At 45.8% G+C, this 25967-nt stretch overlaps 1 protein-coding gene across 1 annotated transcript in view; it reads right to left on the bottom strand.

Moving 5' to 3' along the window:
• The window catches only part of ALK (ALK receptor tyrosine kinase), a 319863-nt gene that overhangs the window by 3769 nt on the left and 290127 nt on the right, over nt 1-25967 (bottom strand). Inside the window, exons 16-29 of the mRNA XM_059828041.1 lie at nt 24821-24971; nt 22204-22335; nt 21124-21268; nt 20083-20265; nt 18476-18574; nt 17342-17494; nt 16020-16118; nt 14072-14258; nt 11756-11846; nt 10757-10821; nt 9704-9833; nt 3404-3501; nt 2240-2332; nt 422-523 (exon numbers count right to left, since the gene is read on the bottom strand). Coding sequence (XP_059684024.1) covers nt 422-523; nt 2240-2332; nt 3404-3501; nt 9704-9833; nt 10757-10821; nt 11756-11846; nt 14072-14258; nt 16020-16118; nt 17342-17494; nt 18476-18574; nt 20083-20265; nt 21124-21268; nt 22204-22335; nt 24821-24971 — 1728 coding nt within the window. The remainder of the gene's footprint in view (nt 1-421; nt 524-2239; nt 2333-3403; nt 3502-9703; nt 9834-10756; nt 10822-11755; nt 11847-14071; nt 14259-16019; nt 16119-17341; nt 17495-18475; nt 18575-20082; nt 20266-21123; nt 21269-22203; nt 22336-24820; nt 24972-25967) is intronic.

Below are 25967 nucleotides of genomic sequence, written 5' to 3'. Positions count from 1 at the left end.
GTGCTGCTTTCCTCAGCGTAACTAACGCTTTCCTCCCTGTAGCAGCAAAGCAGCAGCTCCTCGACCTCCCTTCCCTGGCTGCTCACCTCCCCAGCAGCACCTGCCTTTGCACAGGTCTGATCTTTCTGTTCACAGAATCACTAAGGTTGGAAAAGACCCATAAGATCATCAAGTCCAACCATCAATCCAACCCCACCATGCCCATTAAACCATGTCCCACAACACCTCGTCCACACGTTCCTTGAACACCTAACGTGTTCCCCTGTCTCCTCCAAGATCACTGTCTCCGAAAGACCCAGCTTGTCTTTTTAGGAAAGGAAAAATGAACAAGAACGTGTGGTTTTTTACAAAATATTCACACTTTACAAAAGGGGTTACAGCACAGACAGACCGACCGGACAGAGAAGCAAAGGAAGCGCACCATGTGTCTGTTTTTGATGTAAATATCCCTTCCATGAAAGCCTCAGGAGGCATCCATTTGACAGGCAACATTGCACACCCACCCTTCCGATAGTAGCTGGCTCTGCAAAGAACAAACAAAACAAAGAGCCAAGAATTCAGAAAATGCCATTAATTTGGGATTTATATAAGTACGAATATTAAAATTATAAGCCAGAGGAGAGACTGATTCAGGTGAAACAGCATGGCAGAGCAAATGCTGAAGAGACCTGTTCCTTCTCACAAAAAGAGTGGAAAGGGGCAGACCACGGAAGGACCGCTCTAATCTCACTCGCTGATCTGGTGAAGCCAAGCAATCCTTATCTGCGTGCATTCTCCTAGTGACTTACTCGCACAGCGAACTGCTCCTGGCAGAGCCATCCTCCTGCGCTTTTCAGCCACAGCAAGATCTCCACCTCATCTCACACGTGGCCACCTTGAGCATCCCCACCAAAACCAAACAAAGCTTGTCCCATAGGTACCCAGTCTAAAGCGCTGCAAGTGAAATCAAAACCCTTTATAAGAAAGAGGAGCTTGATGAGGAGGATGCTTGGCCATTAGAGCTGGGGCAGTAGTATAAAAACCACCTCACGTGCTCCGGAGACAGGAATTATGTCAGTCCTTTAGTGTCGTCGTCATTTAAAATAAAACCTACAAGCCCCAAATCCTGTGCTGGCAGCTGCAGGAGGCAAGCTGGTATCGCTGTTGGTAACTACACAGCCTGAGCATCCAGAGGATATTCCTGGACGCAGGAACATGTGCAAACTTCAAAGGCACCTTCGAAAACTCAGAACCGAGGCGTTCATCTTGGCAGTCGGTTCTGCTGATTGTGTGAGTGTGACAGATGCTACTTTGTCCCAGTAGAGTCCCATCTGACAGCGGGGCAGAGCGGGGGGGGCTTTGTGAAGGGAGAGAGAGGAGGAGGGAAAAAAAAAGAAAGCAGCTCTGATACACTTCGTTTTTTGAAGGTAGCACTCCGTTTGTGTCACCTCAGGCTGTGATACTGTCAGATCTCAAGCTAAGCAGAGCCAGACCTGGCTTAGTAATTGCACAGGAGAATCCCCAAGCAGGAAAAAAAGCAAGCAAGGCACCGGAATAAACAGTGCGGGTGACTGAGTACAAGGCATTCCTTCCTCTGAGTCAGAGGCAAAGCAGTTCCTCAGCACAGCAGGACATGGTGCTGCACTTCCAGAGGTGCTATTTGGAAGATGAGATATCAAACTACAGCCCTGACTGCTCGCGGTCTTGAAAGATTTCCTGGCACTTCTTGCAAGAGCGGAGTAGTTAACCCTGTGTCCTGGCTGAATTCCAGTTTGGGGGATGACATCTGCCTGACCTTCCTCTGCACCTTCCTCCTTTATCTGCAGTGAATTGAGGAGATTTACTGATGACACCAAACCAAAGGGGCAGGGCTAGTATCAAGGTGAGAGATTAAACTCTGAACGATTTGGGACCACAAAACAAAAGGGCACATCAATGCCATTCAGTGTGGAGAAAGTAAAGACCATAAACTGAGGACGGAATACAAGACCAAGGAAAAATGCCTTCTATGACCATCAGACTTCATTACCCAGAAGAAAGCTGTCAGGAGCGGGAAAAGTCTCCAGAGCGCAGTTAAACTACAGGTGAAGGCAAACACCAAAAAAGCATTAGCTGAGATTCATCAGGGTGGGATGCCTCCAGTCTCGCCTCGCCAGGGTTACGCAGAGCGGCACAGGAGCCTGCTCTCCTGCACGAACACTGCTCCTCCCTCATTTTAGTGAGCTCCCACTTGCGGATACCCCGGGCTTAGCTCTGCTACCTGTATATATCCCGGGCCATTCCAAAGTCTCCAATTTTAGCCACTCTCCCAGGCCCTCGACAGGTAAGGAGGCAGTTCCTGGCAGCAATATCCCTACAAGAAAAGGGAAGAAAAGCAACAGAAAGAGAAGAACCACTTAATCATTCAACAATTTTGCAAGCCAAAAAGAAAACAAAGAATAGTACCTACTTTCCTGAGCTGCAAAGAGTCGGTAACAGCCAGAAGAGTCAGTGGTTATGGTTAACTAGTGGTGTCCCAATTGCCAATCTACCCCAACAGCAGGAACAGTTCTGCTCTTTAACATTTCCTCTTTAAATTTCAGGTCACATCTTCCAGCTGAAAGGATGGGCCTCCTGTGAGCCCCCCTTCACCCCAGGAGCTATTCTGAAGTCTCTAAGGAGTTGCAAGCAGTGGGGCTGATTGCAGCAATGTCCTAGTCCCAACATCAAGCCCTTTGGGGAATGATCCACTGACCTGTTCCTAGCGCGCTTGTTCAAATATTGTCAAACGGGTGTTGTACTCTCAGAGACACGAAGGACTATGCGCAGGTGTTGCTCTGAAGACCGAAGGTATGGGCCTGAATCTGTGCATGCAGGTAAAGCTCCAGCTCCACCTCTACTTGGTTGAATTAAACCTCGAGGTCTGAATAACATGGTGGCATGCCCTGTGGGTCACTCTTTCAGAAGAGTGAACTACAACCTCTCTCTACTCACCGGGCAGAATTTTAGACACTTGCCGAACACCCTGTTCTGCAGGAGTGGGTAATAATAGTCACGAGGTGTTGCGCCTCCGGCTGTACTTGTACAGCCATCTTTTGAGAGGGAGAAGAAAAGGGTTCCAGAATGAGCAGAAAGGCACTAAGCAAAATTCGTGATGGGGAGAGCTTTGAAGACTTCTGTCACAAGACCGTGTCTCCGTTTGCAGAGCAGCCAAACAGGCTGCACAAGGGCAGGCACTGAGACAGAGCTAAAACTAGACCTCTGCAACCTGATTTATAGCAGCTTTTCTGTTAATCGCTTCTATTATTCTGATTTTATCCACCTTGTTTAAAGGTATCCAGCCACTAGAGTGCAGCAGGACATAAACGTACCAAGCAGGGCATTACGAGTCCGTGCTGGCCTGTACACAAGTCAAGCCCGCGCTGACACGGGTGTGTTCACCTACCTGTGAATGAAGTGGTTCTCCTCCAGGTACTGACACCCACAAGCGATGTCACGAGCCACGTGGAGCAAGTCCAGCATGGAAAGGGAGGAGGGCTGATTCTACCAAAAGACAAGGGACAAACGTGGGTTAAAAGCAAGAACGTGGCATGATTCGTTGCTGATACAGTGCTGGGAACTCTCCAACAAGTGACATAGCTCAGCTGTTAATACGCAAAGGGATTACGAAAATATGCAAGAGAGAGTTCATATCCATGAACTATGGAAAGGATGTGTGCGCATGATGTCATACAAGTCCCAGGGATGGAATCAGAACAGCTGGATCTGACTTTCCAGCTCCACCGGGATGCCCCTGTATGAATATCCCCCAGTTCTCATGGGAGACGTGTCTGAATTTTCAGCATGATTTTTGAGGAGATCTGTAGCCTGAGCTGGTCCTCACTCAGTTTCTTTGCATTATTGCTAGCTCCTCTCGAAAGTCACCTTGAACAATGAGAATGACATTTTGTATAATGGCATGAGTCACATTTGCTCTTTTCCTCCTCCACATCTGTGTAGGTTTTATTTTGCCCCTCAGAGCACTGACACAGGTTTGCGTAGCCAACGGCTATGGAAGACTAAGGCTGCCAACTCCTTGTTCCTGCCCCTCCGATGAAGTCTACAGCCCTTGCCAGCAAGAGCCAGCTGCTTTAGCGAAAAGGGCAGGCTTAGTACTGGCTCGCATTTGCCGGCCTCCGAAGCCAAACCATCAGCTTCGGCACTGAGGTGTGAATCAGTGATCCCTGCGGCCAGCCCTGGGGGGAGGAGGAAGTCGCAGCCGCCAGCGGGATGATGACAGACAACTGGGTGGCAGTGACCGCTTATTCCACAGCAGCTAAGTGTTTATCCGTGCCCTTAGTTATTGGACCACACAAGCCTATCCCACCCTCTAGCTCTCTCTACGACACCTACCATTCCACCCAGCACCCTACAGGCACACCGACCGGCCCATGGGTCTCACCCACTGATGCACACACCAGCACGGGTTCTCCAGCGCCAGGGACTGCCGGCTCTGCCAGCCCGTCTGTTGTTATGAAGCCAGCAGTGTGCCCAGGTGGCCAAGAAGGCCAACGCCATCCTGGCCTGTATCAGAAACAGTGTGGGCAGCAGGAGCAGGGAGGTGATCGTGCCCCTGTACTCGGCGCTGGTGAGGCCGCACCTCGAATGCTGTGTTCAGTTTTGGGCCCCTCACTCCAAGAAGGACATTGAGGTGCTGGAGCGTGTCCAGAGAAGGGTGACGAAGCTGGTGAGGGGTCTGGAGCACGAGTCTGATGAGGAGCGGCTGAGGGAGCTGGGGTTGTTCAGTCTGGAGAAGAGGAGGCTGAGGGGAGACCTCATCGCTCTCTACAACTACCTGAAAGGGGGTTGTGGTGAGGTGGGTGTTGGCCTCTTCTCCCAAGTGACAAGCAACAGGACAAGAGGAAATGGCCTCAAGTTGCGCCAGGGGAGGTTCAGGCTGGATATTAGGAAAAATGTCTTTACTGAGAGAGTGGTGAGACACTGGAATAAGCTGCCCAGGGAAGTGGTGGAGTCACCATCCCTGGAGGTGTTCAAGAAACATGTAGATGTGGCACTGTGGGACATGGTTTAATGGGCATGGTGGGGTTGGTTGATGGTTGGACTTGATGATCTTACAGGTCTTTTCCAACCTCAGTGATTCTGTGATTCTGTGATATTTCCAGACTGATGTGATGCTGTGCTGGCCATCCCACCTGATCGAAACCACTGCTATCTGGGACTGGGAATAAGTAAGGCCAGGCTCTGCAGGAGGCAGCAGCCAGGAGTTAAACAGTGGGCTTTGGCTGGTAAAACCTAAAAAAGTCTTAATGTCATCTGAAGAGAGCCTGGCCTCAGTGCTTGACTAATGAATTAACTGAAAACTGCTGCATCTCTAGGTGAATAAAGCCTGTTTTTTTCAGCGCGGTGCCATAAAACAAAATCGTTTGTGACTATGTATCACCTGCCTATATTTTATTATTCACACGGTATTGTTCATTGCATCTATATATACTTAACTTATTCTTTAAGACGCCGGACTGTGTCTCCCCCTAAACCTTTCTTTTTGTAGAGTAACCATTTCCTGAAAACACAAAGCCTCCCCGCCCCGCCTTTTGTGGGGAGGGGGGAATAATCTTTTTTACCTCTGTGAGTTAAAGTGACTCGCCAGCTACACAAGATGGCTACAGTAAGAAAGGATGCAGATGCCTTCTTTTTCCCTTTCAGGGCATAGCCAAAGGGAAATGAGTATCTCGATCTACTCGTTCCCTCCTCTTCTGAGCAAGGGTCAGAAACCTGAAGTGAAAACCGAGTAAAAAGCCCAATTCTTTACTGTGCAATCGATTCCAGACCTGAGCTGTACTGCAGGGCAGTCAGTAGGCTGAAGCTACAAACTGATTTTAACAGCATAGCTTTTTTCCCTTTTTTTCCCCTTCCTTCCCCTCCTCGGATGAATTCCTTCCACCTTTTATTTGGCTAAATACAGTCCTAAACCAGATGTGACTGCCGAGCCAAGGACAATTTAGCCATGTAATTTGTTTGAAAAACGGAGGTTTGGGATTCATTTTGCAAGGGGAGCAGCCTTGAGACACAAAAAGATTCACTTTACAGCTTCTGCTCCCCAGCTGAACGGGCAATGCCAGCCGCACCGCACCGCTGCGCAGAGCGACGGGCACGCTGGAAGCACTGGTGTGACACCTCCCCGGGTGAGGCTGAATCTTGCTAAAGGTGAATGAAATTCTACGTATTGTTCAGTGTAATCACTGCTCTGTGCAACAGGCTGCACAACACAAAGGAGGGGAATTGTTTATCCGTATACGATTTATCTTCCAGAGCTGTTCTTTGATTGCTGTGCTGTGTGGGAGAAAGATCAGCACTGAACTTCCCAGGATGGACAATTCTGCCACGCTCATAATGAGCGAAGGCTCCGATTCCAGGCATCTCTGAATCTACCAGACTGCCTCTCTGCAGACGAGGGGGAAGGGGTAACCCTGTAATATATGTGAAACTTTCTTAGAAATGGAACACAGAAACACTTCCCGGCTGTAAACCCTGGACGCGTGGAGGCCACAAGAGTCACTGGTATTGTATCAGTATCTTACGCATATGATGACTCTTGCTTGGAGACCAGAAAGCTTATTACGTGTTGGCTGAACGTCGCTTTCATTATTTACATGAAGAACACAGACGAACAGCACGCAATAACCTGTGCTGGCAGCATCCTGATTTCCCATTAACTTGGATCCCATGTCCTGATACCTCCCGCGGTAGCTCTAGCTTCCCATTTCATGTCCCTCGCAATGTCTTAAGTTCCCCCTTCCCTCGCTTCACCTTCTCCTCCACCATTCCCTCTGCTTCCTTCCACGCTTTTCAGTGGCTGAGTGCACGGCAGCATGCTGCGTGTATCTTGCTGCAAGTCACACAAATTCTTGCTGGCCAGTGGCAAGCCAAACAAGACAACTGTTTTGCTCAGTGGTCGCTCTAGCGTGGTGCTTTCTTTTTCCTGAAGCCTTGGAATTAATGCCAAGATAATGCCTTTCACACCTCTGTTAAATTTGACTGAAACTGGCAAATGAATTGGAAGTTACTGGCAGGGGAGTGGGGAGAGCAACTGGGGGCTGAGGGTAGAGAAAGAACATGTAAATCTCTCTTTTGCAATCAAGCTGAAAGCAGAAGTAGGTGGGAACCCCAAGGTAGTAAGGAAATCAGCTGGAAAATACAAAACTGGAAAAAACCAAGGGGAAAGAACAACAGTAATTCATACAGTGCTTACTGCACCTCTGTTACTGAGCCAGTCAGCTAGGTCTTGTGTGTTCAATTAATTGCTGTTGGAAGCGAAGCTCATCGAAGCCTATTTACTCTGCACTGTTCCTTGTCTTTCCTTTCCTTTAATGAGCCTGGAAAGCTGAATGTCCAGCCTGCTATGCCTACTTTCTGCCTGTCTTCCCTGAATGAGCAATAGGAGGAACAAAGCAGCTCAGGGTTCATTAAAAACAGTGCAAAGATACACCTAGCAGTACTGAGGCACAGGTCTTATGCACAGCGACTCCGTCACACCTCAAGTATATGCAGAGGGTAAATCCACTTCCACAGCTGGATCCCATACTTCACAGAGCGCAACGCCCCGCGCACATCTCATCTCTCACCAGCCAGTCTCCTACCCTCGTAGTTTCTGAGCCGGCAGTCAAACGTGTGTGCCTGAGGCTGATTTCTCAGCGCTCAGAGGTGCCATTAGCCCCTCAGAAGCTGCCCCGGCAGCCAGACAAGGAATTACCCTGTCATTCGCGCCAGGCAGCCACCACACGGGATGGTAGCAGAAGCAGGGCAAGGCAAGGGAAGGAAGGTGTTAGAAGCGGAGCAGAAACGTGCGGATCTGCATCTGCACACAGTCAGGCTGTCCACATTCACCCAACTGTTAAAGGAGGACTGGAAACTCTTTTTCTGAATCAGTTCCAGCTTGCAACTGCCCATCTGCATTTGAACATCAGCTTTCCCAAAGTGTGACAGGCATGGGACAGAGCAGAAAACAGCAGTATCGGTCCCAGGTCTGCTTCAGTCCCGGGAGCAAGTTAAACGCAGGAATAGGGGAGGATCTTCAAGGTGCTGGGAAGAGCCCCTGTGTGTAGTGGTAGTGTGTAGTCTCAGATAACCTCAAACAGGTCAGGAAAGAAGAGGAAAGGAAGGAGAGACTGCGAAGGCAGAAAGAGAAATACCAAGGAAGTAACGTACACTGTGTGTGAACCATCCACCTCTTCCGACGTTGGCTTTCACAGGGGTTGCACAGAGCTACTGCTAATAGAAAAAGAAGCCCTGGCATGAGGAGCAACTCATGACTGGGGTAGGGGCAAACAGAAAGAAAACCCTCAGATCAGAAGGCTCCCATGACCACATCCTATAAAGATTAAGGGCTTTTCATCCACAAAAGCAACTGGTTCATTTTACTGCAAGTAGGTAAAAATTCCTGCTGTTCCAGACTAAAGTTCTTGGTGCTTCCTCACAAGACCCTGATCGTTACTGAGCTGGCTTCTCTCTCTAATTTAACGAGCCAAAAAGATGCTTCCATTGCAAAGTGATGGATGCCCTTGCCCTACACCATCCTGTTTCACCTGCCACTTCACATATCTAGCACAGCCTGTCCTGGCAGCTTCGAACAACGCACCGACCAGGCAGCATACCTTGCCCACGCCGTTTTGCTCTGCACCAGGTGAGAGCGGAGCACACGTTGTCAAATTTTTTCCCCATTCACCTACCACCAAGTTCAGCCCATTTGTATGAGCTGACAAGAGCATCTCTAGATGCTACAGAAACCCAACCTTTATTCATAAAGGCTGCTGGCTCAGATTTCAAATATCTTGACTTTCTGGGTGTTTTGCCTTCTTATCCAGGCAGGAGCCACTTTACTGCAACCTATCCAACACTGCAGTGCTCCTGAGCAACACAGACCATTTTGTATGTCTGCAAACCAGACTGCAAGGAATAAATACAAAGTCGATCTGTTTCCAGATGCCTCGAGGAAGAATCTTATTTGTAACTGTTAGAGCCAATTTGTGTCTCTCCTATACTGACAAAATCCAGCATTTTGCCCTGTGTCAAAGAAATGTAGAGACAAAGTATGAAGCTGGGCCCTGGTGCTAAACTTCAACAACATCTGGATGTCCTTCTGATCCAAGGGCTCAGAGAAAACGTTACTCTTCTGAAATACTGATCCCTTTCTAGAAGTCGTAATTTATTTCTCACACATTTCTAACTGACTGTCATTTCCTATTGATGTTGATTTCAGCGGGAAAATCTTTAAAACTCTGGACTAAATATATATGCGATTAAGTCAACAGCTCCAGACCGGATTCTCTCCTTGCCTATGTCAAACTTGCACTGACAGATATCCACAGAAATGCACCTGATCAGCAGTTTAAATAACGTATTTATCATTACTAGCTCAATCCTTCCCCCCAGCCTGCCCCCAGCTGATGTGAGGAAGGTAAGACTGGAGTTTATCTTTTTTTTTAAACTTTGAGTTTGTTCTTTCTTTAGATAGTATCTGCAATGCAAGCTAGCAAAGGCCAGGGATGAGGCACCTCTGCGTAACCCCAGCAGCATCTGTTCCCTATACAGCTGTGCCCTGCCCTCACAGTGCTCTTCTAGCAACAGAAATTTTCCGACCCTCTGAAATGCTGGGAAATAGTAGCTGCATGGATCAACTCTTTTATAGTTATGTATTTGCCTTGTGGCAGCAGATTACTAAATAAAAGTCAATATTCTCTTTTCTTACCGGTCTAGGCCGTGTCTCTCTCAGGAACGATTTCAGGTCACCTCCAGCCATAAGCTCTAGCAGGATGAAACGGGGCAGCGCCTGCAAGCTCACCCCGATACAGCGCACGATATTCTGGTGGTTGAACTTGCTGTGGAGACAGGGAGACTCAATTATGGAGCAGCTTTGATCCAAAAAGCACAATTGCAGAAAAGAATCAAAATGTTTTGCTGTGGGGAATGGGTTTTTTGGTTGTTTTCTTCAGCAAGTAACAAATCTCAAAGGTAGGGTAACTGGATAAAGCTAAAGCGTTACCCCTGCACTCTGTGTCCGTCTGCCTAGTACAGAAACAGAGGTGGGGAAGGAGTGGCTTTTGGCTGCTTTTCTTTCTTCCTATATTCTGCACCATTTTTGGGCAACAGCAAGACTTGTGGGCCAAGAGGAAGCAGAGAATGTCTGATAACAGAGAAAGGTCTGCTCCTAATTTCCCTATCCAAGGGGCAGAAGCTGGGCTAGGGCAGAGATGTTCCAAACAACATATTGACCCAGGGATCTGCTTATGCAGGGGATATTCCTCAAGGTCTAGTCTCTAATACTTCCTTATTTCTCCAGACCTCAATGTGATGGGAAACTATTTCCATAGATTCTAGGACTCAGACACCGACACGTGGTATGACAGCAGCATTGAGTCAATGCCGTCTGATAGTTTTGACTAGTCAGACCCAAACACCGAAGGTTTGTTTTTACCTCATGTTCTGATCTCTAAGGGAAATCCAAGGATCCTATTATCAATTCTGAAAACAGGGCCTAAAGATTTTCACTTTGGATGATGAAAACCATGTGGACCCCCTTGAAAATTTAGCCCTTAATCATCTGGTGCCTCTTTGTTTGTAAGAAGAATAGAAAATTCTTCTACCCTCTGTGCCTATCCTCTTTGTAAAATACTGACAGCCATGCCCTAAAACTACTGTATAGATGCGCTGCATGGACATCGCCTCTCAAAGCACCTTTTTTTCTTTACCGTGCTGGGCTTTGCAAGCCTACACAAGTGCTGTTCATCTTATTCATACACACCTAATAATGAGAGCTTCCATGAGGAAGTCCAGCTCATCTTGCTCCGAGCACACTTCTGGCAATGTCTGGAAAAGAAAGAACAGGTTGACAAGGAGAAGATATTTAAACTTACAGCTGTAGAACACCTGGCACAATCAAAAGCACTAACATTGTCTGCAGCAATCTTTGTTTCTCTATAAGAAACCTCACTCTAAAATGATAGTTAAGGCCATTATTAAACTAGACTGTGAAGCCTGTTGAAAGGTACAGAACACACGGCCCATCAATGCCACTGTCATCCTCCTCCCAGCAACGGAAATAGCCCAGAGTGCACAGGGAACAGTGCTCAATATATGGGACTCTGCTGTACAGAGGATGAGGAATGAGACCACAGTTCCTGAGCTCTCTGGCAGTCCAGTGCTCCTACCTCCCAGCAAGACTGTGAACTCTAACCAGCAGTACGACTATGCTGCTATGTAACCTCTAGGAGAAAACAAGCTAGCTAGGCTGCTGAAGGCCTGGAGAACCCTACCAGGGTCTCTTAGGATTTAGCTTCACATCCAGCGCATATCCATCCTGTAACGGAAGGGTGAGATCCCTGGAAAACCAGCCATCTCCTATCTGCAGGCTCTTTGATGTACGTGCCAGCTGCTCTTGGCCCTGTGAAGACTTTTGGCCTCTGACTCAAAGGCTTTGGACAGATTACCACACCAGTTGTAGCACGTGAAGGATGGACAGACGATGGATTTACTTCTCATACCTGCAGTCTACTGCAGCTGTATGGGAAATCTTTGCCTATTTACTCCTTACAGATCTCTCTTGATAGTCTCACAAGCCCATATGCTACAAGCTGTACCGTCGCTATGATGGATTAAGGCGTTGCAACAGAGCAGCAACCTTTCTAGCCACATCCTTCAGTACTATAGTAATGTTTCATTCATCTTCATTTTTATAATGCGTTGGGACTCTTAGGTGAAAGGTGCATGAAACCATCATGATAACTCATACACTGTCACTTACTTTCACAGCCACCTGCAAGGGAGTGGGGTCGCTGGGGATCCCTGCCACCTGACCTTCATATACCTCACCAAAGGCTCCGTGGCCCAAACCCCTGGACAGACCAGAGAAGACAAGAAGGTTTTACTACAGAGAACACACATTATAACACTGTGGTCACAGCTCACAGAACGGGCTCACAATTTTCATGGTAGTGAAACAGGGAGAACTGGATGTTGACACCGATGATACCACTCCTCACACTATGCAGGGGACCAAGCCTTGATGGGATCTTTCCTGGACCTACAATATATTTAATCAGCAGGGAAAGCAATCCTCAAAAGTGAACAGTCCCCAGTGAAATCAAGCCGCTGACACTGCAGTGTGTAATGGATAACACTCTTGTATGCCTTTGGTGTCAGTAGTCTAGTGGTGGGTGCTCCAAAACAGGTCAATAAAGATAGATCTTCAGTCTTGGTGTTCCCACACCCTAAACATATTAACAGTTCCCATGATGTTTATGCATCGCCATTAAAGAAAACAATGAACAAGAAACTAGGAAGAACAATGGTTCTCAAAGGACCTGAATTCTAAACCAAGTATCTTTTCCTGATTTATTTTGTGATTCTGGATTAAGTACCTTAACCAGCAAATGGTGATGATAGTGCTTTGTAAAGCACTCGGCTCTGGGAATTTGTGCTGAGAATCGTTTCTGACATTGATCATATTACAAAATTTACAGTTTTGTTTTGAATAAGAGCACAAGAAAAAGAGAAAGGAATTAAAGTAATCACACAAAAGATCCTGTCCTATGTCCTTGCAATACAGATTTTGCATACCTGTCTATCCAGTCTTCACTCGCTTAACGTTAAGTCCGCTGGTACAACAGTAGCTATACCACATAAGTGGCATGTCCTAATGACATAGCAAACTCTGCAGAGAATGAGGCTGCAATGATCCTGAGCCCTTCTTAGCCCTGCATGGGCTGCACACTGGGCAGCAGTAGTTTGAGCCTCTAAGAGACACTCCTGCATCTCCGTCCAGGTAAAAGGCTCTCAATAAAGCTCTCTTCTACAACACGCACTTCCCTGGTAGAGCCAGGTCTGGCCTGAGAGCTGCACTGATTCTCTTCTCTGGTCTATGGGTGGACTGTTTTTGCATGGGCTGTTGCCCTTCTGTCCGTTCAGACAGGTGCTGCAGTCTGCTCCGGTGTTGCATAAGCTCTGTCTGTACTTCTGCCATGATAAAGGCCAGTCTAGGCAGCGAAACCACAGCGAGGACTTGCGTTGCCTGTGACTCAACCACTTCTTTTACTAACATTTTGTAGGTATCAGCTTGAGACACTATTCTTGGCTATGCCTGACCAACTTACTACAAACTGAGTGGATAAAACAGATCTCTACGGCTCGTAACTCACCCTCCTCCCCAAAAGCCCAGCTTCCCTGCCCTTATCAATTCCCAGCTGTATCCTCTGCTCTGTGCAGCTTCAAAAATCCCTTCAGAGCCCAAGTGATAAAGGCAGCAGCAGCACAGGGTACACTGGAAACTTCCAGATGCAGTCCAGCAAGTTGTGCAGGTAAGGGGGAATGAGATAAGAGTCACCAAAACATTGCAGACTGCATAGACTGAGCATCATCTTTTTTAGCACCGTGAGCTCCCTAGTCTCCCAAGCTCTCCTGCTTCCACTTCTTGGCTTTTTGTGTAAAACTGCGTGTTATAAGGGTAATGTCACATTCACAAGTGGCATGCACTGTATCCTGCAGCAGAGCAAGGTGGGAAAGAACTCTGAATTTTCACATTTTTCTTAAGAGACTATTTTGAACTTTCCAGAAGTTCTGATCTAGACATGACTATCTGCTGGCTTTATATTCCTGTCTTTTTAATACTGTCTGGCAGTCTCAAACCCATTGCTTTTTCTGCTATGGTCCTTAAGGATGTCATTGTCTTTACCAAAGACCCCACCAAAGACTTTAGGAGAACCTCCTACAACCCTCAGCCTTCCCAGCATTTCATCAGTTAATACTGGAAATGGGCCGTTCCTTGCACAGTCTGCAAAAGATGTGTCTGAATTACTGGTGATGACTCTTCAGTTCTTCTCATCATCCCAGAAGATTAACACTGCACCTGTAAAAGGTCAAGGAGACTGCCGAAGTCTAGTCCCCTCCACGCAAGCCTAACTACTGCAGCTCTACATCTTTCTAATGAAAAGGGGCATGAGTCTAGAAGTGCGTGAGAACTTGGACGTGCCTGCATAAAGACGTGAGTTCACATCTGTGTAAGAGAGCCAGCGTACGTGAGAGTGTATAGTGTGAAGCACGGGGAAGGCGAAGATGAATTTACCGGATGAGGGAGATGTTTTTTCGAGGCACCTCTTTGAGGTCACTAATGGATGTGGTCTTTCCTGCAAAGCAGTAGTTGGGATTGTAGTCTGTCATGATAGTGGAGGTACGCAGCTTGCTCAGCTTATATTCTGGGCTCTGTAACTCCATCTGCATGGCTTGTAGCTCCTGGTGCTTCCGACGATATACTAAATACGGAGAACACAGTAAACCAGAGACACAGATTGACTTTGGAACAGGACAGCAGCCGTGCAGCACGTCTCACTGGAATTCGCTGTGTGGCCAAACTTCAGTGAATCAAACCAGACAGTGACACCGTCATATAGCTGTACTTCAAATAATTACAGATAGAAAATGGAATCTGAAGTTATCCAGGAACGTTTGATTTACACATCTTACGAAGAAACAGGCTTGCTCATGAACTGTTTGGAAGAAGTAAAATGAATTTCACTTGCAAAGATCTCAGATTTCACAGTTCTGAGGTTTTTGTTTTGTTCTATTTAGTTTAACTGGACCTTCCAAGTATGAGTCCAGCTCCAAACTTGAGGGAGTCGGGGTATAACCAACTTTCCTAAATCACGTAGAAGTGACTAAAATCTGAAATGAATTATTGCATCATGTTGTTCAAAATGGACAGACTAAACTGTTACCTCAGAATAACACATTGTACATAAAAGTAGCTCATTTTGCAAAACCTCCTCTGTTTCTAAACAACAGAGTTGGACCAAATTTGAAATCAGTTTATGGTAGTGTTATATTCCTTGAATCACTTCACTGATGCTTCTGAAATGTCATTAGAAATCACACCTTGAAAGAAGACATCCTGTGGATACTCCTTGAAATACTAATTGATATTGCAGTATTTTTTTCAAAACAAGATGCCAATCGTGAGCAGGTTAAATCACTGTTACCCTTACTATTGATTTCTGTGGGAGCTGGATTGAGCCCAAAGACTGTGACGGTAATAGCTATCGCATCTTCTCCAGCAGATGTTGCTCAGGGGAAGAATTTAAGGGGTAAACACGCACTCGGAAAGGCAGACGGATGTAATGACCTATCCACAAACTCTTCCTGTCCTCCATTTTCCTCCTCATTGCTTTTGCTTTGATTTTTTAAATCGCTGCTCTTTCCCAAGATGGCAATGATAGGCTAGTTGGATGGAAAGAGGATTACTCTTCCACTCCCTGAGAAGTAATTAGTAATTTTAAAGGCGTACTGTCAGGCCAGAAATCATACATGTAGGACCATGTGTGTGCAACTGATAACTCCCGAAATTCTTAAAACTGAAACAGCTGCACAAATCTAACTTAATAGTTGCCATTTGCTGCTCTGGGTACATCCCTCCCCATCCCCAGACTATATAAAGTGTGGACAAAGAAAGGTGGCAGAGCTGTGGTTTGAATCCCTGGCTGCTTTTCATTGATTCAAATCTATTCTGCTTGCAACTGAACGCAGGTGAGCAACCGTTTAAAATAAGAAAATGAAAGGCTGAAAAATACCTTTTAGAATTTCAAAGAAAGATGCCAAGAATGCCCACATCCTACTAAGTAGCAGTTTGTAAAAGGGGAACCTACGTGAGAATTTCAAGCTTAAATGTCATACATTAAGAGGCTAATTCTGTATATAGGCACACAAATAAAGAAGCTTGCCTTTAGGCAGTAAGCATCACCAGCTCTCACAAAACCAGTGGCAGCTGTGTTCTGGCAGCTTTACGCTACAACACAAGCAATAACGTCTCTTTCGAGATGCAGTCAGTAACTGAAACCTCCTCAAATCGGTCGTAGTGGTTAGAAACAACTACTGAAATCTGAAGTTAAGGCGTGTGCGTGGGAAGGTCACTAAATACAGCAGTAGCTAAAAACCTGAATCCTCTTGCCTCCCGGGGCCCAATTATCCCTGGCTCAGATCCAGCCCTCGTATGAAAATATCTTTTGCAGAGAAACACTCACCTATCATGATTCCTGAAAAAGCCAAAATTAAAGCAGCCACCAATGCTGAGGTCACTACAGACAAGACCAAGGACAGAGGGAGATGAACCACTGGCTCAGCTGTAACAGAGGCAGGAGAAGAAGGAATTACGTGTTTGAAATGATCTTCCAGCAGCCACTTTTTTGCAGACAGATTTTTCTGCTCTTCCTTCCATTTACTCATCTGCTGCTCCTATAGCGTAGGAGCAACCTCTGGCATGATCGGTTCTCAGGATCCATGACCTCTAATACCTCATTGTTTCACTTTCCTCAATTACTATCAAGCCATTAAAACAGATGGTTTGCTATCAACGAATTAACATGTGCGCTCCCTGGGAATGAAAACAAGACCATAAAAACCAGGGGCAGGAGGTTGGGGAGGTGGAAAGAACATTACATTGACAGGGTTAAAGTGCTGCTATCAATGCCTAATCATGGCAACAGCAGAAGGAGGACTGCAATGTATCATCTCCTAAATGCATCTAATCCAGGCAGAAAAACGTGGTAACAGTTAAGTGTAATGCAAAGTATCCCATAGCTGCAACCTCACTTGGGACCACAAAGCATTCAATGACCATCTATTAAGGTTTACTTCACCATGGCAAAATGACTGTCCTTTTTACCCATTTTACAGATGGGAATGGTAAAAATACAAAACCATTTTCCCATGCCAGTGACAAAGCTGAGAGCAGGATCCCAAAACATTGCAGTCACTTGCTCTAACTGCTGGGCTAGAATATAAAGGAAACCTAGTAACGGAGCTCTGAGCGATAGGTTTTTCAAGTAAGGCAAGTACAGGCACTGTCTTTAGTTTTCTTCAGAGATATCTCACACAGAATTTCTTATAGATTCTGCACCTGCACCTTATATGTCCAAATCCACAGGAATTATATTCTCCTTCACCTTGTACATTTTTTTGGTTCTTAAGAGGACTGACCTGGAATTTAAGTTTAGCTGGATAATTCCTTCAGTGAGCAAACTTTCATGATTTCAGAGCAGACTGAGCATCGGCGCAACCAGGCGCAAAATTCGACTCTCCTCAGTGCTGCCCAGTATGCCAAAAACATACTGTAAAGCAAACCAGCAATGCTGTTCTGTGCACCATTCCTCAGCACTGATGGGTCTATACGCTAGCAAAATAGCTCTGCAGCATATACCAGCAGGAAAGAAGGTAACATTCCAAAGAAGCCAGTTTTAAGAAAGACTAGATAACACTTTCAGGATGTCTTACAGTTCAAACTACAGATTTTTGCCATGCATTTTCTGTTACACACGCTAGCAGCCTACCCCATCCACCTACTTACCTATGCAAGACACACCATCCTCAGCCAACTCTGTGCCTGGCTCACAAAAGCAAATGACTTTTTGAGTCTCAAGATCAACACGGCACTCGTCCATCTCACAGTGACTGCAGTTAAGATGCAGCCTAATATCCACCTCTCCGTGCCCCTCTGTCACTACGGAGTGCATGAAAGAAGCTGAGTTAATTATTGTAAAGATCATTCATATCACCCCCTTGGGCACTGATAGAAACAGGGAACATGGTGGTCACGGTTGGAGATGTGGCAGGGTGGGCCCCATCTAAGAAACCAATTTCTCCCCACCTTCCATAGCTCCTGTCCTTTTCTCATGTAGCAAATAACATCCAGCTAAATGAGCCCCACTGCAGTTGAGGGGCACCGGCTCCCTTTGGGCAGCTAGTCCTACCAGGGTAGGAAGAAGGCTGCTGCCGAGGCTAAGGGAAACGTGCCCTTTCAGTGGTCTGTGGGGCTCACCCTTTTCTTTCCTGGCCTTTACTCCCTCTGAGATCAAACACTGCAATGTTTTCGAAACTTTCTGGCTGAATCTGTCAGCCCAGAGTCCATCTGTATTTGAAAATACTTCTGGCTGTTGTAAAGCAAACATTTTTTTGGAGCAAATAGGTATTTTTATATGTTCTGAACACATCACAAACATATTGAAGACACTGACTCCTGGGCAAACAGAGGCTGGAGTGGCAGTATTTATCACTCCCATGCACTGCTGGGCAGCACCGCACCGTTTTCTCTAGAAACTCCCTGGTCCAACCCGGATACTTTGCTAAGGGATGCTCTAAGGAACGTGTTTGTTAGCGAACAGTCAGGTGCTTTGCCTGTTTCTTTCCTAAATTATCTGAACTATGAGGTTCTGTTACCACTTTCCTTGGCCAAAATTATTCTATAGGCTGATAGACTATATTGTTGTGAAGTGTTCTCTAATAGCCTTGATGTTCTCTCCACCTGCTTTCTCCCTGCTACATCTATTTATTCTCCACTGGACTTCGTAAATGCTATCTTTCTGCCTCCTCACGTTCATGATGACACGAAGCTGGACCCAAAGGGTTGGAAAGTGTCCTACAGATGCAAACTATTCTTAACATGAAATAAACCCACTAGAAGACTTCTGACCAATATGAATACCTTTAAGTGCTGGAGTGTATAAAGTACCAATTGGATTAATAAAGGACACACCATCCTCCCCATCCATCTCTGGGTCATTGTCCACTGCAGCATTGCCACCTACGTCAAACCAGAAGTTACCTTAACAGACTGAGGCTCATTGGCACTAAAATACAGATAAACATCGCAACATGCATGACTTCAGCATATTTAGGGAGGCATCCAAATGAGAAAAGAGAATAAATCAGAGCATTTAACATATAGGGAACACTTAGGGAGTTGTGGCATGAACCACTGGTCTTTTATCACTAGAACTTCAATTTAATAGCAGCAGCTTGTGACAATCAATTTCTTAGCTCTGTTTTAGGCAGACTGTTGCAAACTAAGGCACAAACTTAATCTTTAACCATTTGGATGCTCTGAAACGTGTAAGCCCTTCTTAAAATGAATGTAGCCAAGAGACTGGAAAACACCAGTTACTCAAGGGCTGAGTTCAGTACCCTCGCTGATCAAGGTATGTACTGTGTCAGCAGAGGGAATGAATAATCTGATATCAGAGGGAATGAATAATCTGATATCCTTCCTCTCCTTTGCACCCTGAAAGCAGGGTGGTCCACCAGGACTGGGGACTGAAGGAATTTATCAGTTGCTCATTTGTGCGTGGGCATATAGAACACATCGGGGGCAAAGTATGGGAAATATATAGAACATATTAGAAACACAGTATGGGCCATTTATTTTGTACTACAAGCATGCAAAGATTCCCCCACCCCACCCAAAAATGGCTTTTCCTTTTTAATCATCTTCAGTGAAATTAAAATTATGTCATGTGAGGCATTCTGTTGGAAAAAGAAGCATTACACAGTAACATTGGTACAAAACATGCACTTAATCATTTAAACTCATTACTTCCTCTCAGGATTTCTAGTCTATCATACACTTCATTTAAGCTGTGGAGAACCAGGGGTTAAGAAGTCCACCACAGTGCAGATGGCTGAAGAAACTACGTGGCCCAGGAGATTACGGGTTAGCGGAGATCTTGAATCTGGCCCACACCAGTTATAATCAACATAATGCCACCTGACAGCTGTCCTGAGACTCACAGCACATGAAATCAGCTCCTTGTTGACCAAAGTCAACACCGCCATCGTTATTAGGAGGGGTCCTGGCTGGCAGCCTGAGCCTCTGCCCCCAGAGACCACCTGCGTAGGATCAAGGGCAGGGCAGGGTAGAAGAAGCTGCGTCTTTCCCCCGGCATAAAGCCTGGCTGCCCGTCTCCAGGACCTAAGTCCTCAAAACATGGGTGCTGGCAATGGGAGCACATAGCCTGTGGCTCCTCCTTCTTCAGCACTATAACCCCCAAATGGAAGGCTCAAGAATCACAGCAGGATCTTGATGGCATATTTTGCAGAGTGCAAAGCCAGGATTACAGCTGAAGGACTGACATCTGGCTATTTGCTCAAAGACTAAATGTCATACATTCATCTCGCGCTAAAAAAGGCGACACACAGACATACTAGTACATGACAGTCAAATATGCTAGCTACAGGAGAATTATCTATCAGCGTTTTGCTGATCATTAGCACTAAAGGAGGGGAAGGGACACCTTGAACGCGAAGCCACTTTACCTATATATCCTCCGCCTCCTCCACCTGAGGAGCACCCCCCTCCACCCCCTCCGAAACCCCCTCTTGTCTCCCACCCCCACTTCTTCATGGCCTGGGGGCAGGATCTTCCTCCAGTAGCACCTTCCAGCAGGGATTTTCCTGACCACAGGAAGGAAGTGTTATCATTCCAGCCACCTCCACCACCTGCAGTCAAGAGAAGAGAGAAGGCACAGGAAGGGGTTATTTTTGTGGAAAACACCCTGCAGGGCTCTGCAGAACAAGCACTCCTTCAAAGCACCTCGGCTGAAAGTAAGAAGCTCATGCCTTGGTTAGAAGAGGGGACGTGCTCGCTACACAGTGCTACAGTGACCTTTCCGTAGGGCTTTTGACCACGTCCATCATCTGCACCTCTTTTCACCTGCCGTACAAGGGCAAGTATTTTCTATGGAAAATGTAAAAAGGTATCCCTGCCTACTCCCCACCCACTTATTTCTGGCTTACAGAGCCTTCCCCTTCTCTTTGCAAAAAACACTTTGGAAAAAACCCTATGTCAGCTCTGAAGCAGAACAAAAGGAGTTTAGTGAAAGGGATGTGAAAACACGTCCCAGCCCCGCTCTAAATACGACATACTCACCAGTGACTCACTTTCAGCTCGGCTGGTTGTTCAGTCCAAGGTCTCTTCACAGAGACTTCTAGCCAGGGTGCAATTATGCTCTTTCTGCATAAGCCAGGGAAACTGTGAGTATGTCTAAGCAGCACAAAACAGTGCAGGGAGCAGGATGGCCACATCGGCACTGCAAACTCCCACATCAGAAATCAAACAACTTTGCTTATGAGAGGTACTACATTATTTTGGGAGAATGTTGCCATTGCTACGGCTATACCATCTCTTATTTAGGCTAAGTATCCTGCACTGTGGGTACATCCTATATGCATCTGTTATATTTCCATGTTCCCCCTGACCTGTGTTTTCATGAGTTTCGCCTCACCTCCTTGTGAGGAGGAATCTGGGAGCACCGCATATTCACAAAGGTTTTCTTAAAAAGAATAAACTTTCCTTACCTGCAGCTCCTGAATTTCCATTCAACCCTGGAATAGAGGAATCATTCTCCAGCCTTTCTGGATGAAATGTGTCTGTTTTGGCCCTGTACGCCCTGCCACCACCTCCTGCTGCAATTATCAAGGGGACCGGTTCTCCATTCTCCATCTTAACAAATTCAGAAATAGAGGCAGTGTTCAGACTGAGTCAGACACGCAAATGGAAGTTCAACCACATGCTCGTTACTGCATGTTGCACTAAGCAGGCATCTAGGACTGCTCAGCACTACAAATTACCACTGCATTATTTATGCACCCACATCCAAAAGATTAACGAATAGCAATAGTCCTACCGAGTTCTGCAACAGAGAACAGTGGCATCAGCAGCTCTATGAATGCTGATGGCTCTTAGAAAGCTTGTAATGTTACCGTGTGATGACTTTCATCAAATGAAACAGCTAAGGGGCACTGCTCTATATAGTGCAATATAGGGTCTCCACTGGTAAAGGACTGCTACACTGGAAACCGGCTGAGCATGCAGAGTTATGCAGAATTATGTAGAAGCTGGGTGATCTAAACATATTGTTAAGGCCAAACCGGTGTTTGGAATGAGTACTGTCTCGGCTAGTACATGACAGAAAAGAGCAGTGGTCCCTAGCTATAGGGTTGCCAACAGAAACCATACAGGCTATCCTCAGCTTTTCTTGTCATTGCACCATATAGGCCAAACGTGTAGCTGAAGTCTAATGTTCTGCAATGATAGATTTGAATAAAGTCCTGTGGAATTTGCCCTTTGCTGTAGAATTATGCTTCAGCATCTCAGCTTGCATGGAAAAAAAATCCAATTCAAACTATTACGTTTGCAAAGGGAACTCCAAGCCGCCGAAGCAAGTGTGGCCATACTGCGTAGCAGTTCTTAGAAGCGTGAAAGGCCAACTCAGCTCACTACAGCTATCAACTGGAAACGAAGGATACCCGGAGCTCACTTTGTGGAACCTTCCCCAGAGCTGTACGAAGGGTTCTCAGATATTTCAGGCTGCGACACTAGAGGCAAGTGGCAGGATGTGTTCATGCTGAAGGTGCACGGGGACTGTGTTTCCATACCTTAAATACATAAGTTGCACCTCCCCCGCCTCCACCTCCTCCTGCCCATTCATTGACACTTCTGTTCACACGTATCTCTTCTTCAATCACGTTGTTCTCTCCAATGCAGACTTTCTGTATAACATCATTAGTCTGCAAACAGAAGACCAGGTCTGAATTCTGGTAAGAAATCTCCATGTCCTTGTACACCCACAGGCCTCGTGCACCCTTCCCCCTCCCAAACCAATAAATTGTCCTCCAGTGAAACCACATAGGCAGAAGCAAGTGAATGCTCTGCTTGAGGAATCTCGCTTTTTCCTTCAAATTCGTCAGAATTTGTTGCCATTTCAATTGAACTATTTTGAAGCAAGCTCAGTGCTGACATCTATTGCCACGTAAAACAGCTCCATAAACTTTTAACATACAAATTGTAGCAGAATTTACTGCAAATACTTCCCAGCATTAACTACCTGTATTTCACAAGTCGGGGGGAGGGAGTAACTCAGCGATGATGTGACTTGCCCCATGTCACGCAACAGCCAAATGGCAGAGACATAGATAGAACCCTGGTTTCTTTACTCCTCTTCCAGCGCTCCACTGGTTGGGGCCGGGCAGCCAACGTGCATCTATCCAGAACTAAGGTGTACTGGTGGCTCACACAGATGTACCAGAGCTAGATTTAGCCTCGGTAGTCATAGCATGGGCAGTAGCAATGAGCTCAGCGTAGACTAGCCACCTAAGATTTATCTAGACTTCCAAGCAAGTTTCGATGTTGATCTGACGCTTATGCTGTAGCAGCAATTTTACTGTAATTACCAGTGCTAGCTAGTTCAAAGCCTACCAAAACACCTGCAATCCCACCTTTGATTGCAATGTTGACCCGACATTAAAGAAAATACCTCACTAAAAAGCTTCCATATTTCCTACTTAGCATTTTTTCCCCTCCACCAATTAGCACCAAATGTAATGAACTTTCTGTATTAGGCAAATCACTGAATTCACTAACTGATTTCAAACACAACATTAAACCACCATTTATAAGTACTTCTGGACAGGTAACTGTTGTTTCAGTTTTACACTGGAGCACTAAAGTGCATGACAAGCAGGACTCTGCTGTGAGTATCTGTAAGTTGCAAGCCTTGCTTCTAGCTTATTTTACTTTATACCTTTCATCTCAATAACACTATCTTGTTATGCACACTGAACTCACTAAGTCAACAACACCTTAAGGGAAAAATGCACAAGCAGTTGCTATGGTAGGATTGACCTTCTGCTTCCTTCTACTTTCATGTATGTGTTTTCTTTTGGAAGAGGAACCTGATCAAAGTATCCTCAAGTTACAAATTATTATGTCGACCACAAAATGTGTCCTAGGTTGTGCCAGAGAATGAATGGCATCCATTTTGTGTGTGCAGACTTGCCTATGGAACTAAACAATCCTCCTTTCCCTAGTCTTCCCTCTCCTTAATTGATTCGGAGTTGGGTGGGGATGATTAATAAAATGACAAAGTCAATGACCCAAAGGAACCACTAGATTACAATTGAATTAAAAAAAAAAAAAATCCTTCATGGCAAAGACATAACTGATTACAATCCAATCTAGTAAAAGTCCCTTCTACAAGTCAATGCAATCTCTTTGCCTCAATGAAAGAATTACATTAGCACTCAATAAATTCTCACTAAGATTACAGTGGCCTGCAATTTAATGAGTCCATACATTACACTCAGCTGGAACGTCCTAGTTATAGACGTTAGATGGAAGTTTGAGTCAGGGCATTTCTCATTTCAAAGAGCCTTCATATTAATGGTTTGTTTGTAGATATGTATTAATTCCAGTTCTAACATTATTTACTTCAGCACCCAGCCTTGAGAACCCCTCTTTCTTGTCTACATCCTTCAACCTTTCTCTGCTGTAACAGACTGCTAAGCTTTCATCTCTTGGATGCCAGCTGTTAACAGTTGAGAAATGCACAGCATTTAAATGTCCAGCTCAAACCTTCTTGGTGAAATTTCATCGGATAATGCTTAGTTTCCTCCATAAGAATCTCCTATTCCCTCCTCCTCCAAAAAATACTGAACGATTAATAGATTATTGTGCCTGCAAATGGTGGAAGTTGCACCTTTCTGTCAAGGCATTTGCAGCAATTGGTTAGTGACACAAAAATAAAAAAATCAGGAGTGACCCAGCAGTGATTAATTTGTCTCTCCCATTCCCATACAGAGAATAACCAAACAGGCCCTGTGAGGTGGGTGTCTCCAGACTTGCTGAATACTTTGATAATGGCAGGACTGGGGTCAACAGTGGAGCAAAGACAAAGCCCGTGAAGTCAACCTCGAAGACTTAACTCCAAGGGAAAGGAAGGCAGGATTGTCTTTTCTCTCCGAAAACCCACACAGATGCTCTGAGATACGCGGATCAATCAGGAACCTGTAGTGTATTATCAATGGGGCCTGAATGTTGAGCACAGTGACATGGTGCTTCATCTTTTCACACTCACGCCCTCCCAGTAAAACCGTAGCTATCCCTTGAATCATACAACCCAAAACCCCTCAAGGACAAGGGTTTTCTCTGTAAACAGACAAAACTCCATGGATTTGTAGAAGGGATTAAGGCAAAACAGAAAGGGCAATCACTTACACTAGGACAAGCATCTTCTCCTTGCTGTCCCACCAAGATGTACAAAGTATCATCCTTCTGGAGGTCAAAAATTCCCAGCACAGACACGCCGTGGGACCGCACCATGGTGTTCTTCCCTCCTTTCCCACCAGCAGCTCCATAGCCCGAGATGCTGCAGGGAAAAGAAAACCAGAGCCTGGCACCTGAGTTGTCCCAGACAGGTGGAAGGTAGTACAAACCACTTCTGGGCACTGAGGGTTTTGCACACCTGAACTGTACCCAGTGTCACAGGGCCGTGCCCTGAAGGCCTGGCACTCTAAATAAATCTAAACCCAAAGCTTGAAGACCGAGGTTCTCTGCCTTACATGGACCTATGAACTTGGGTAGCTACAAAACAGCTTCTTTCACATTGATTCTTGGACAAACAGTTGCTGAGGACAGAGTGAGCAAGTCCCTGTAGTTTCAAACTTTAGTATATGAAACACATCTTGTTTCCCAGAAGGCATACGCTTGAGAGGTTTGCAGTAAGGAAGAGAAAGAACAGAAGCAGGAGAACCGGTTAAGTACAGCACATATGGCTAAAGAGAACATTAAGCAGGAGATTGACAGGGGGAGATTTGAGAAAGCAGACAGCATAACCGGTCCTGGTACCATGGACCAGATGGGAAACAGCTCTCCTATTTCCAGGACCAGAGGGATATAGAAGAGTAGATGGACACATACTACCTGCAGTAAACAAGGAAGGCAAAAGCCCCCTGGCTAAACTCACAGTCACATGAACACCTCGCCGTCTCCAGCCAGGAGTGGCTAGGTCGCATACGCAGGCTGCTGCAGTCTCAATTAAGGCTCTGGGACTTTTATTTCAGGCCGTCAAGATTCAGAGGTCCTTACTGTTGTTGACGTACCCAAAGATTTGGCTGTACCACTGTATTGCTCAGCTTCTCTCGCTCCCTTTCTAAGTACATAAACAATTTACATACTTGAAGCAGCTTTTATCAAAGGATTTCAAAGCACTTTATAAAAATCATGATAAAACACACAACTCTGCTGCAACAAAAGACACTCAATTTTCTGAGCAGGTGAGTGGTGGTACAGGAAGCTCAATTTAGATCTGAAATAAGCAGGTGATTCTCCACGGACATTAGTAGCTTTGCAGCTATTTCCATGA

The sequence above is a fragment of the Gavia stellata genome, chromosome 2 (genome assembly GCF_030936135.1).
Source record: "Gavia stellata isolate bGavSte3 chromosome 2, bGavSte3.hap2, whole genome shotgun sequence".
In the NCBI taxonomy this organism is placed as follows: domain Eukaryota; kingdom Metazoa; phylum Chordata; class Aves; order Gaviiformes; family Gaviidae; genus Gavia; species Gavia stellata.
This window is presented reverse-complemented; position numbering and strand designations above follow the sequence as displayed.